The sequence below is a fragment of the Gekko japonicus genome, unplaced genomic scaffold, assembly GCF_001447785.1.
Source record: "Gekko japonicus isolate JY-2015 unplaced genomic scaffold, Gekko_japonicus_V1.1 scaffold616, whole genome shotgun sequence".
Lineage (NCBI taxonomy): Eukaryota > Metazoa > Chordata > Lepidosauria > Squamata > Gekkonidae > Gekko > Gekko japonicus.
Genome location: NW_015167554.1, coordinates 163,763 through 177,740, shown reverse-complemented (window position 1 = coordinate 177,740; position 13,978 = coordinate 163,763). Strand labels below are relative to the sequence as shown.

Sequence of the window (13,978 nt, the reverse complement as noted above, 5' to 3'; positions counted from 1 at the left end):
GGAGAGAAAAAAGAAAAAGAAAAAGACAGAGAGAAAGACAGAGAAGGGAAGGAAGCGAGAGGGAGAACGATGGGGAGACTCTCCCCTGGCAGAGTCTCCCAAGGTTTTCATCTTGTTGCATCTTGTTTTAAAAAGTTTCTCGGGCTGGCGAGGGGGGGGGGACGACGACAAGGAGACGCCAGCCACGGCTGCCCCACAAAGGGATCCCAAGGCAGCCTCTTTCTGAAATACAGGACGGGAGCTTAGAGGGAGCATTGGATGGGAGATATAGAGAGACCCCGGGGAGGAAACAAAGGGAAAATGCAAAACCAGCTCTTTTGGTGAACAAAGGCTTTAAATAGTCCCGGATGTTTATCCTGGTTTCTGATTCAGTGGATTTATCTGTTCCCTGGACGCATCTGCCAAGACTATTCTCCCCCCACCCCACAAAGCAATGGGAAAATCCCTCTAGCTGGTGGGAAGGAAGGAACATAGCTCTGCTGTGCAACCAACCGTAAATGCTTTGATTGATGCAGGGGAAGGGAGACCGGGGATGACCGAGCAGGAGTGTCTCCTCCTCCTGAGAGTAAAATTCTACTTTGTCTTTTGGCTGCTGGCGTGAGGGCCTGCGCCGTTAAAAAAATGCTGGAGCCGGCTCTGCCCGCCCCCCACCCAAATTAAAAACCTTAGTAGGGCCCCCAGTACTTACATTCTTTTCTCACAGTGGGGGAGGCTCAGGAACAGCGAGGCTAGGCACAGGGCAGGCAAGCACGTGAGGCTCAGAGAGAGAGAGAGAGACTGCTGCTGCTGCTGCCGGCCTCGCGCCACAAGAACAAAACCGAAAGTACCAGTCCAGCACACAAGGGAAGTGGAAAATGACGCTCTAGCCCTTGGAGGACTTAAATCCTAGAGCGTCATTTTCCGGCCGCCATTTTTTTCCCCCGGGCTACAATTTTTAGAAAGCGGGGAGGGGGGTATTGAAAGCGGGGAGTCCCCCGGGCCCAGCGGGGGTTTGGCAAGCCTAGATAAATCGGTGGCATATTCAGACCTATTGAGTGCAGCATAATCTGCACCCTCAGGAGTTCAGGCAAGCCTAATACATCAGGCTCCAGGGATCCTGGAGGTTTTTTGTTCTGGGCATGGGATAGGGGTCACTAGGGGTGGGGGTAGGTATTTGTGAATATGCTGATCGCCACTTTGGGGTCAGGAAGCAATTGTTCTCCAGGCCAGGGATCCTGGAGGGTTCCCCCCCTTCTGGGCATACAGCAGGAGTCACTGGGGGTGGGGGGGTGGTATTTGTGAATTTCCTGCATTATGCAGGGGGTTGGACTAGATGACCCTGGAGGTTCCTTCCAACTCTATGATCACATTGCTCTATATGCCATATTTAACAGTGGAGATTGCCTCGTGGAGGAAATAACAATCAGACAGAAAGAAGGCAGATGTGCAATTATGTACATGTACAATTATGCTTTAAAAAAAGTCCTAGTGCATTGCACTGACCAGGAAGACACTTTCATTGAGACCAAGTAAAGAGCTAAAGGAATCACACCACCTGCAGTGATCAGCCTCAGTTACATGGTCTGATAAATACCAACCATGAAATCATAAAAGTGGCTCATTACCTCAAACTAAGTATCACATTTTACCATTAATAACAGAGCAACAATTTCAGAGCAAAAGATTTGATTTGAAATCAAAACAAGTAACAAAAGCTGGGAAATTCATATTACGAGCCCTGTATCACTGGATATTGTAACTTGCTCCATGGTTGTCCAAAGAGGGAGAAATTAAAGCACAGTCTCCCAATCCTAATGCAGACTGCTATCAACCAGATCAGACAGGTATGATAGCCCACATGAGCATGAGTGACACGCTAGTATCTGACTATGATGGCATAGTCTTAATGTTCCAGACAGATTGTTCCTAAAACAGAATGTAACCAGTGTGGTATAGCTGTTAATAGTGTCAAACTAGGATCTGGGAGATCCAGGTTGAAATCCTCACTTCTGCCATAGAAGCTCGCTGGGTGACCTTGGCCCAGTCACAGGGCTGTTGTGGGGATAAAATCGAGGAAAGGAGAATGATATAAGTTGCTTTGGGGCCCCATTGTGGAAAAGGTGGGGTGTACATAATTAATTAATTAAACAAACAAACAAATAAATGAAAACAAATTAGGGCTCTGCAACTTCTCCTAAGATGAGATCACATTCCTAAATCAGGGGAACTTATTACTCTCAAAGGATATAACCAGTACATATATGTCTGCTTCATCACACACATACACTGAAGGAATCCACTTACAGGTTTTCTTGACATGAACCCTTGGGGAAATGGAGTGACATACAATTATCTCGTGGTGGTGATTCTTTATTTACCATATGGCAAAATCCTGAGAACTGTTTGATTGGTTGAATGTTTCCATGTCTGTAGTATAGCCAAGAGATCTTATGATTGTCTGGCAGCCAAAAGTTCTAGCTCTTTAGCATTACACAGGGTGTACCATGAGGAGGTGAGGTAGAATTGCACCCCCATGTGATGGCGCACAGACTGTACATAATATCCACAAAAGTAATTATTGAGACAAGTGGTTCTCATTCTTTTTGAATGCTCAGAGTATTAATCCACACACGTAACTATGATGCATTTGTATTAATCTTGTTTTTTTTGGGGGGGGGTATTTTTGCATTGTGTGTGCTTATTTGTCTGTGCCTGAAAGTCATGGCGACCTCTGGCGACTCCAGTTTGGTGTAGTGATTAGGAGCATGGACTCTAATCTGGGAGAACCGGGTTTGATTTCCCACTTCTCCACATGTAGCTGCTGGTGTAACCTTGGGTCAGTCATAAGTTCTTTCAGAGCTGTTCTCTCAAGAGCAGTTCTCGGGAGAGCTCTCAGCCCCACCTACCTCACAGGGTGTCTGTTGTGGGGAGAGGAAGGGAAAGGAGACTGTAAGCCACTCTGAGACTCCTTTGGGTAGTGATGGGTGGGGTATAAATCCAATCTCTTCTTCTACTGGACAGACACAGGTTCCCACTTCACCATGGAAATTTGCTGAAGAACCTGGGGCCAGTCACTCTTGCCCCACCTAACCTGCCCCACAGGATTGTTGTGAGGATAACATGGAAAGGGGGACAATGGTGTTGTAACCCTTTTTTTGTCCTTGTTGGGGACAAAAATGGGGTGTAATTATATAAAAACGTAAATAAAAAATCCTACCCAATGGGAACTAGTGTTGGTCATCATAGTTCCTGTTCAGATGGCTGACGGGCTTACCATTGTGCATAGTAACCATGCTATTTTGCAGTGCTATTTATTAGCTGATTTAATTGTGAAATATATTGTATTGCCGCTTTTTCACTTGTTTGTTAAATAGAACCACGACAGCCGCTTGGGATCCTGTTGCTGAATTTGGAGTGTCCTTTTCTGCAATTGCAAATATGTAATTTTTGTGTACCCCCCCAAATTAAAATGATGGATATTCACTGCATTCCCTAGCGGAAAGTCTATATCAAGACCCTTGTTCACTAATTGCCTATCCCTCATGATCTGGAGGCTCCTTGGTAAATGTCAAAAAGGGTCTAAACGTTGAAAATACAAGCCTACTGAATATTAGCAGGGCAGAATAATGCTTCATTTTAAATGATTATCCCAGGATCCGGAGATAAAATGTTACTCTTTGAATTTTCAATAAATTAGGTGAAAGGGGGGAAGCGCAGAGGGACGGCACTTCGGCGTGGGGTGTATTTAGAGAGAAATGGCAGTGGTAATCAGAATTATTTTTCAATTAATGTACAAAGAGATTTAAATTTAGATTAATGCCACCCATTTTGTGTTTTACAGGAAATATTGACGAAGCAGAACGAGAGTGGAAAGCTGGATTCCTTCGCTGGAACAATTACATGATGGACTGGAAAAATCAATTTAATGATTACACTAGTAGGAAGGAAGAATGTGCAGGTCTCTAATTAAAAGTTTCAGCCTTTCTGGGATGCCTGTATTGTCAAAGATCAAGGCAAACACACCGATAGCTAATGTAGCGCATCCAGCCATGGGGCATGTTGTGCGGGCTCAGTGACATGTCACAAATATACTGGCTTCCCAAGCCCATTTCTATTTATATCAATAAATGTTATGATAAGCTCTTCTGCCCTTGGAAGCTTCAGGAAATGCAAAACAGAACATATCCTCCCCGTCCCCCAGATTTTTATGGCACATATAGAGGCCATGATCCTGCTCTACTCATGTGCTTAAGAGGTGTTGTCATACACAGGTATGTGGCAGGGAGATATACGTTTGAGTGCACATCTCAGCCAAAGCGATGCACCATAGACTGACTGCATCCTTCTTCAGATGTTCAGTCGAACGTGCACTGGAATGTATATCCCGTTCATGGCCACTGTTCTCCACCTCGCAAACAATATACATACCTAAGTTGTTTATGAGTGCAATTCTCCTTAGTAAGCTTTAAGTTCAGAGAAGTGAAACTTTTATAGTACATTCACAGATAAATGTAACTTTCCTCCTCTCTCTTTTTTAAAAAAAATCCATGCATACACTGGAAAGATCAGTATTCCGGGGCACCACTCAGCCATCTCAGATCTTCAACTGCAATGTCACAGCATTTTAAATGCCACTTCAGCTGCAATTTAGTTGTTATGAACACATAAAGAGTTGCCAACTGGGCAGGAAAGCAGGCAATGTAATTGTCTTGTAAAAATCAAAGAGGCTCTTAAAAGATGCTAAATCTGAATTTCTCACTCCTTAAAAACAAAACAAAAAATCCTTGGGATCAAAGCACTCGGCATTGAATTATACCAATATTCCCCCTTGGTCCAAAGGAGAGCAGACTAATTTTTTCCAGCTGGACGAAATGGAGAATTCTTTGGAAGACATCTTCGGAAGACATCCTCTAACTCATTTCCGTGGGGACAGCTATCTCACCAAGAAAGAACATTACTTTGTATTGCAGCTGTTTATCGAGCTTGTTTGTGAATGAAAATAGGGAGGGGTGTGGCTCTCCCATTGTTCTGGGGAGTGGGATTTCTTTTTTCCAAAAATCACACTTTTAGATGCAGCCATTGATTCCTCTTATTTTCCTTTTCTCTTTCGAAAGAACAATTTCTGTTTGTAGTTATCTGTTACACCTCTGTGTGCCTTTTTGATACTTCAGCCTTTGCAAGGTTTCTCTTTTTTAAGTTGTGCATCTCAGGGTGGTGCTCTAATAGGAGGGTAGGAAGGTCTAGGAGGACACTGTTTGCCTCTGAGCATCTGCAGAGTGAAACAGGGGAGTTTTGCAGAACTTCCCTTCTTGCCCCTCCTCTCTTCGGATTTCTCTTTCGATAACATTGGAAAAGAATCAACACAGTCTCCAAATTCCTAAAGAGGAAAATAAACAGGTTGTTGGATTTCAGGGAGAAATAGGGTAAGAGGAATTAAGAGAATCCCTGTTAATGAAGCTAAATGGCTCAGTGGCTGAGCATCTGCTTTGCATGCAAACAGTCCCAGGTTCAATCCCTAGCACTTGCAATTAAAAAGATAAGGTAGTAAATGATTTAAAGAACCTCTGCCTGTAACCCTGGACAGGAGCAGGCTTCATGATTCTGGGGCCCTGGGCAAAAGTTCGGGGCAGGCCCCCACAATTCCTGCCACCATCCCATGGGGCCGTTTCAGCAGCCCCTCGGCAAAGCCAAGCAAGGAAGAAGAAGAAGAGATTGGATTTATACCCCACCCTTTACTACCCAAAGGAGTCTCAGAGTGGCTTACAAACTCCTTTCCCTTCCCCTCCCCACAACAGACACCCTGTGAGGTAGGTGGGGCTGAGAGAGCTCTGACAGAAACTGCTCTTTTTCAAGAAGAGCTCTTATCAGAACTATGGCTTGCCCAAGGTCATCCAGCCAGGTGCAAGTGGAGGAGTGGGGAATCAAACCTGGTTCTCCCAGATCTGAGTCCATGCACTTAACCACTACACCAAACTGGCCCTCACCCCAGGAGCCTCGGATAGAGCAGGCACAAGTGGACTCTGTTGACCTCAATGCCTGAGCCCCAGACAGGGGAGACAGAAGTGCCTGTTCCTGCTGTGAGCACTATGCCTGAGCCCCACATGGAACTGGGTACAAGTAGTTGTGGTGGGAGCCTGTTCTTTTCCCTCCTCTGTTGAAGGGTGGGGCTGTGGGTGGTTGGGGCCCCCTGCATGGGGGCCTGGGGCAGTTTTTCCTGTCACCCATTGGCTAAGATCACCTGACCCTGGAGAAGGACTGCCAGTGGAGTAGAGAATATTAACTTTGATAGACCAGTGCCTGACTCAGAATGAGGCAGCTTCATGTGTGCATGTTTTAAGTGCCTCACAGACTTTAATGTTTTTGTTAGTCTGGTAGATCACCAATATTTCCACCGTACAGTTGAGCACGGTCTTGCTCTTATGGGCAAGACAGTGGCAACTGCCGGATTTTGGAATTGGTGGGACTGCAGGTTATTTTTGATGTTTCTCCCCCTACTCCCTGCTGTGGCAAGATTTGTTTGCACAGCCTGAGACTTGGTTGGAATCAAAGTAGTCCTCTTCAGATGATATCCTCAGTTTGAGTGATATCCAAATGCATTTGGTTGAACATCTGCATGAAGCTTATGGGGATACACAACCCTTTGTGTGTTCAGAGCTCTCTCAAAAAGGTTGGGGGAAATGGAAAAAAAAAAACTAGGAAGAGAGGCGGAAAATCCAGAGAAAGGTAAACACCATGCAAGGCAGGCACTGAGAACCTATCAACATGAATGGTGTCTAGGGTTGCCAGGTCTAGGGTTGCCAAGTCGAATCTTCTTACTGGCGGGGGAGCGTTGCCAGGCTCCGGGAGCTTTCCTCCGATGTGCACGCAAAGCGCGTGCACACCGCCAGCACGTCCCGGAAGTGATGCGCAACATCGATCACGTTGGGGGCGTGGCCACGATCGTCGGAGGGAAAACGTGATCGATGTGGTTGCATCACCTCTGGTGACGCAGCCACGCTGCACTTTGGGGGGCGGAGATCCCCCTGGGGCCTGATTCCGCGGTGGCAAAAATCGGGCCTCCAAAGCGGGGGTTTACCCGCCACCCGCCCCCACTTGGCAGCCCTAGCCAGGTCCTACTTGGCTGCCAGCAGGGGGACTCCCAATCCTTCCCTGATGTCAGAAACATGATGTTGTCACTCCCGCGTGATGTCATCACACTGGCACCACCAGTGCTGGGAGGGAGCTTCTCAGGGGCGGGGCTTCCTCCACTGGCCAGCTGGGCTACAGCAGATTGGGGGGCCCAAAATCGGGGGATCCCCTGGCCCCACCAGGGGAATGGCAGTCCTAATGGTGTCCAATGCACTGCAGCATGGCCAAGACAGCACAGAATCTAGCAGGCCCATTGCATAGCTTGAGCATTACCACTTTCGTTTCTGGAAATAAAAGACTGCCTTAAGAGGCAAATCCTAGTAGCTCAGTTGTACAAGTGACTGGCTTGGGCTATCTCGGTACTCAGCCCACTGAGCGTCGTAATGGTAGGAATGAAGCTACCTGTGAAATATCTAGGAACCAGAAAGATAAAAAAGACCAGGAACAGAGTAGATATGGCAAAAAAACCACAAACCCTAGGCCCCGGTCACACGAGTGGTTTTGGGCCGGGAGAGGGACGGATCGAGGGCGCAGCAAACGGGCGCCATCCCACAGCAACATCTGGGAAGCGTGCCGCGGCCGTTCCCGATCCGCCCCTTCCATCCAAACCCCGCAGCAAAAAAGAACCACCTACCTAGGTGGTTCTTTCCGAAAGGCCGCATCAATGCCGGCCGTGGGCTTGCCGGCGCGCCCCTCCACCGGCGCATCCTCGGCTGAACTGTGCATGCTTGCACATGCACAGTTCGGCAGCATCCCCCTCCCGATCGTCTCTTCCTCCCCAGCATCTGATTGTGCCGGGGAGCAACGCGCCGCGGCTCAGGGGATCCGTGGGATCCCGCCGCGGCGTCTCTCTTTTGGTCAGTGTTTTTCCTGCCATGTGGCAGGGACCCTAGTTACACAAACCTCTCTGCAAACTCTTTTCCCCCTCCCTAGGAGAGTTTGAGAGGGGCTGTAAGGGGAAGAACAAAAAAAAAATTGTCCCAGTGACTGATACATCTTTAACCTCCTCCCATCTGTGAGAGGACAACAGCAGGTAAAAATGGAAATCATTTGTAAGTGCAAAGAGTGGTGCAGTATTTTCAGTTGAATTTTACATTGATGCCAGGGTGGGCTGAGCTCCCCAGCCCACATTAGAATAGCCTCTCCTGGCAGGGTTATATAGGTGTATCTCTTGCGGTTGCCAGGTCTTCCCTGGCCACCGGCAGGGGATGGGAGTCATAAGGTTGCCAGATCCAGGTTGGGAAACTCCTGAAGATTTGGGGTAGAGCCTGGGGAGGACAGGGACCTCAGTAGGGTACAATGCCATAAGGTCTACCTTCAAATGCATCCATTTTCTCCAGGTGAACTGATCTCTGTAGTCTGGAGATGAGCTGTAATTCTGGAGGATCCCCAGGTCCCTCCTGGAGGCTGGCATCACTAGTATCCCTTCATGCTGCCTCCCATGCACAGCCTGGGTAAGGGGCAAAGCCTGCCCATGCAAACCAAGGTTTGGGTCATGAGCAAATCTGACATGCCCAAGGCCATACAATGGGCATGAGGCTGTAATAGTACTTGAATGCTGACTTTCCGGAGCCAATGCCAAGTCTCAGTCAGAACATGCTAGCCCATTCCCATGGCAACTATTTGGCTTTGCCCCCATAGGGGAAAAAATAGCTTGAGCAGAAAGTGACGTCTCAGCTTGCATGTCTGGAGATTCCTTTTAAGGCTCACGGTCTGTTCATCCCATTGGATCACTCATACTCCCAGATTACATCAGCAGATTTGGGGCCGACACTGAAGCCCGGGGACCCTTCCCAAGGCCTTTAGCAGGAAAATCGCAACAGATGTGTTCCTGCTTCCCTTATGCTAAAAGAGATCAAGGAGGATCGGTCCAAACCTAAAAACAGTTTCCTGGGAGGATGAGCCACTGAATGGCCTGAGCAGGATTCTGAGTAGACCGCCTCCTTAATATACCACTAAAAAAGAGCAAGAGTCCAGTAGCTCCTTAAAGACTAAAGAAATATGTGGCAGGGTAGGAGCTTTCATGAGTCACTACTCACTTCTTCAGATACCACTGTTTGTTTTGAGAATGACACGGCCCAGATCGTAGAGGAGTTTTGTTTGTTTGTTGTAAGGTCTCAGTAAGGACAGGAAGAAGAAAAAGAACGCATTCAAAAAAAAATACAGTACAAACTACTGGTTTTTTTTTTTTTTTTACCACAGTGCAGTCCGAAGCAGAGTTATAGCCTTCGAAGCCCATTGACCTCAACAAACTGCTTGTGTTGGTCTGAAGTAGGGGGGTATGTTTTCACGCTTTGGGGAGTGATTTTTTAAAAACAAACCTGGAGTCCTGTTTTATTCATGCAGTGCACAGATTCTATTCTGTCATATGTCTTTGTCCTGCATTTCTGTAGAAGCAAAATAAATCCAGGTGGGTGGGTGGGTTAGTTGCTTCGTTTCTTTTTAATGGCTAAAGAGAGACAGTTTCGTGTAGTGGTTAAGTGTGCGGACTCTAATCTGGGAGAACCGGGTTTGATTCCCCACTTCTCCACTTGCACCTGCTGATGTGACCTTGGGTCAGTCACAAGCTCTGGCACAGCTGTTCCTGAAGGAGCGGTTTGTGTCAGAGTTCTCTTAGCCCCACCCACCTCACTCTGTTGTGGGGAGGGGAAGGGAAAGGAGTTTGTAAGCCGCTCTGATACAAGAAAAGGTACAGCCTTGGAACTTCAAACATGACCTGTTGCATAGTCTAGCCTGTCCCTACTTTATGGCTTGGAGCTAAGTAAAACTAGGAATTAGTGGCTTCAGGCGAGCTTGCATTTCAAGAGCGGACAGAGCTGAGATTTTACCCCCTCAAGCTGTTGGCAGTTGTATTATACCGAAACCATTTGTTTGTCTTTCTTTAACACATGGAATGTTCAACCATGAGCTTTGCCATCTGCATTCTGGTCGCCTCCTGTTATATGATACTTCCTTTTCTAATGGAGTGGCCACACAACTTCAGGAGGACTTAATCACCTCAAAACTAACCATGTGAACTGATCTTATCAAACTTTCACTGGAAAAAATCCTGCCATTTTGACCTCTGTCTGCAGTAGCCCTGTAAGAAGTGGCAATCATCCAGGAAGATGCTGACAGTCTTTTACATAAACATACAGTAACTTTATCCATGCCTCACAGACTCCCTGATAGCAGTTCCTCTACCCAGCAAATCCAGAGACATGAGTAAGCCTGGACTGGAACATTTCCATATTCTAGTATCCTGGAACTAATATAAAACCTGAAACAGACTAATGAAGATTACAAGCCTCTCTGGTCACAGTTGTATATTGAGGAGACGTAGGGTTGCCAACTCTGGGTTGGGACAATCCTGGAGATTTGGGGATGAAGTGTAGGGAGGGCAGGGTTTGGGTAGAGGAGGGACTTCAGCAGGGTATAATGCAATAGAGTCTACCCTTGGAAGCTGCCATTTCCTCCAGAGAAATGGAGCACTGTAGTCCGGAGATAACTTGCAGTTCCAGATCTCCAGGTGCCTCCTGGAGGCTGACAACCCTAGAAGACAAACATGGCTGTGTGGATTCACCCCAAGAAACTGACTTTGCATCCAGGGTCTTCTTTTGTTTCTGCATGGTGCTTCCCGCTACACAGTGCTTATGCCCGTGGGGAAGTGGCTATTTTTACCAACATGCTACCATCCATGGTGCCAGTGAAAAGTAGCCCCAGAGCCAATTAAATTGTCAGCTTCTGACTGGCTTGGCGCTAGGAAAGCAAGCACCTGTGGAACAGCCATTTGCGGTGGATATCTTTAGCAGGGCTGAGCCATTGTTAGTAAAGGCCATATGCCAATGGATTTGCTGTGGGCAGACTGGGGAACTTGACTCTGGTGGAGAAAGTTCCTGGCATAATTAACAAGCACATCACTCTCCTAACATGTTCTGTTTTTATCTCAGCCCAGTCATTTAAATGTGTAGGTCTCTGGGGGAGGGGGTAATATGTGTAATGGTTCCTGGATGTTAATCCATGGCAGCTTTTGTTGGTGGCTGCACTTCTTCATATGGACCATGCCAACTCTAAAGGGCACCATAAACTCGTTTAGGACTAATTTCTGTTACTTAAGGAACCCTAGGACCTTTAATTCTTTGAGACAGGAGTGCCAGTTAACCAGAATAAAAGAAGGGTTGGTTTTTATAACCTACTTTTCTCTACCTTAAGGAGCCGCAGAGCGGCTTACATTTGCCTTGCCTTCCTCTCTTTGCAACAGGCACCTTGGTCTACTGAGTTCTAACCAGGGGTCATTTCGTAGAAAAAGAGCTAGGGGAACTCATTAGCATAACTCATTAGCATATGCCACACCCCCTGACATCAGGGGCCCGGAGGTGGACCTCCAAGGCCAGCAGGAGTGCGAGGAAGCCCCGCCAAGGCCCTCCCTGACCCCAGGCAGGCAGGGGTGGGGAGAGGCGGGGAGGGAGCAACTTACCCTCCCTCTTCTCCTGCCTCCTCCTGGCTGTATGAGGGCTGGAAGCAGGGCGGCTGGAAGCAGGGGGCGGGGCTTCGTCATGTGCCCTGCCCCCCTGCACCTCACCCGGGGGAACTGCGTTCCCCCGCGTTCCCCCCCGAAATGACCTCTGGTTCTAACCCAAATGTGGTATAACCTGCTGTCCCCTTGGGCTCCACAGATATGTAACATGACTGGGCTGTCTGCATTTTGTCTAGATTCTAATCATGCTATCCACTATTTGTGGACATTAGCTAGCCTGCCTGGATCCATAGCTTCCATTTAAAATTAGAAAGGTAGAGCATGCACTAGAGGTAGAGCATGCACCACCCCTCATTCTCCAGGAATTTCACAACCCAGAGTTGGCAACCCTATGGTTGCTTTTAGATGAGAGAGAATCACATCTTCCTCTCACGCTGCCACACTGGGTGTTTATTACTATTGGAATGCGGCAGATGAATAGCTTCCACTAACGTTGGCAACCTCAAGGTAGGGCCTGGTGTTCTCTCAAAAGTAACATTGCTCATCAAACTACAGAGATCAGAGCCCAGGAGTAAATGGCAGCTTCAGGAGGTGGCCTGTGTGGTACACCATAGGGTCTATGGCTGCCGTTTTGATGAGAAATGAAAGTCATAAATGATGGATCCTCTGGGAATTAGGTTCTTCTATGGAAAACCCGCCCCAGCCCTGCTGACCTCCCTCTTCTCCCCAAAACTTGCCCTGTTACCCAAATCACTCTCACACATGCACTTGTTGTTAGTCCTTGGTCCCAAAATAGTCCAGCTGTCCTAGACCAGGGCCAAGGCCTTTTCAGCCCTGGCCCCAGCCTTATGGAACTCTCTCCCTAGTGAGATCCAAGCCCTGCGAGACTTGGCCCAGTTCTGCAGGGCCTGTAAGACTGAGATGTTCCTCTAGGCATATGGCTGAGGGCAACGACAATTAGGGAAATCAGTGCTCTCCCGTGGGTTTTCTTCCTTCCCTCATCTATGTTCCTACCCTCTTTAGTTTAAGATCTATCCATGAGCAGAACATGAATTGTATGCCAGTGACCTAGGGTTGCCAGCCTCCAAGCAGGGCCTGGAGATCTCCTGCTTTTACAATTGATCTCCAGCTGACAGAGTTAAGCTCCCCTGGAGAAAATGGTTGCTTTGAAGGGTGGACTCTGTGGCATTGTACTATGCTGAGGCCCTTCCCCTCCCCAAACTCTGCCCTCTCCTGGATCCATCCCCAAAGCCTTCAGGTATTTTCCAACCAAGACATAGCAATCCTACAACCATCTCATTTAATTATGTGACAGATTTAAGGCGCCATCCGATTAAATTGTATCATATGTATTTTATTGTTATTTTATGTATATTATATGTTGTATGCCACCCTAAACCATGCTTGCAGGAAACAGAGCAGGATATAAATTGAATAAACTAAACTAAACCCTTGTAGCTAGCAAAAGCATCCTTCTGCTAGCAAAGAGAAGATACGTGTTTTGTGGGACATTAATTAACGAGAGCAGAATCCATGTATATGGGGGTCAAGATACAGACCAACACTCAAAGCAAATGAAGGGGAACAAGCTTCCTAAATAATAAAGTAAATGTATTAAATTAATGGAAAGAGAACTGTACAGCTGGGATAACGGAGTGGGATCTACCAATTGGATGGACTGAGAATAACCCTTATACATTTTATACATTATAGATTTTTGCTAAGATTGAGGAGGAGAAAAGGTGATGGCACTGGATTGTGGGAGAGATGAAAAGTCCATCTCTCCAGAGATGAGCTAATTTCAAAAGGGTTTTTTGTGTACATTGTGTAGGGCAGTTTTTTTTCACTTGCTTTTCTGTTCACTTCCATGTCAAAAGCTTTCCACCTCTGTTTTTTATCCAACTAACATGTTTGGGATATTTCCATTCTGTCAAGTTTTCTTCAGCCACTTATTTGAACACCATCAAACTCCCTTTGAGTTGCTTTCAAATTAAGGTCTGTTTACCTAACTGAGCTTTCTATCATATTTTCCCCCTCTACTTTGTTCATTCTATCATATATTTCCCCTCTTTCTTTCTTTCTTTCTTTCTTTCTTTCTTTCTTTCTTTCTTTCTTTCTTTCTTTCTTTCTTTCTTTCTTTCTTTCTTTCTTTCTTTCTGTACACTGCATTTTCCTTCTCTATTAATTTGTGGCTTTCTTTTTTATAGGTGATGCCATTTTAAAAATGGACTGTTCATTGGCCAGTGCAGTCTTTTCCTTTTGTCTCAGGATTTCTTTCAGTTTCCATTCATGCACATGCAAATTTCTTCCACAATTTAAACTTTGACATCACAGACGCTAAGGCTGTTTTCCCATGCTAACTTCTGTCCTTACATACAGAGATCTACAACAACATGTAAAGATGTGCATGTCATG

At 46.7% G+C, this 13,978-nt stretch overlaps 1 protein-coding gene across 1 annotated transcript in view; it reads left to right on the top strand.

Moving 5' to 3' along the window:
* Positions 1-4,937, top strand: part of BCHE (butyrylcholinesterase) — a 102,870-nt gene extending 97,933 nt beyond the window's left edge. Inside the window, exon 3 of the mRNA XM_015413715.1 lies at positions 3,821-4,937. Coding sequence (XP_015269201.1) covers positions 3,821-3,945 — 125 coding nt within the window. The 3' untranslated portion in view covers positions 3,946-4,937. The remainder of the gene's footprint in view (positions 1-3,820) is intronic.
* The last annotated feature ends 9,041 nt before the right edge of the window (positions 4,938-13,978 follow it).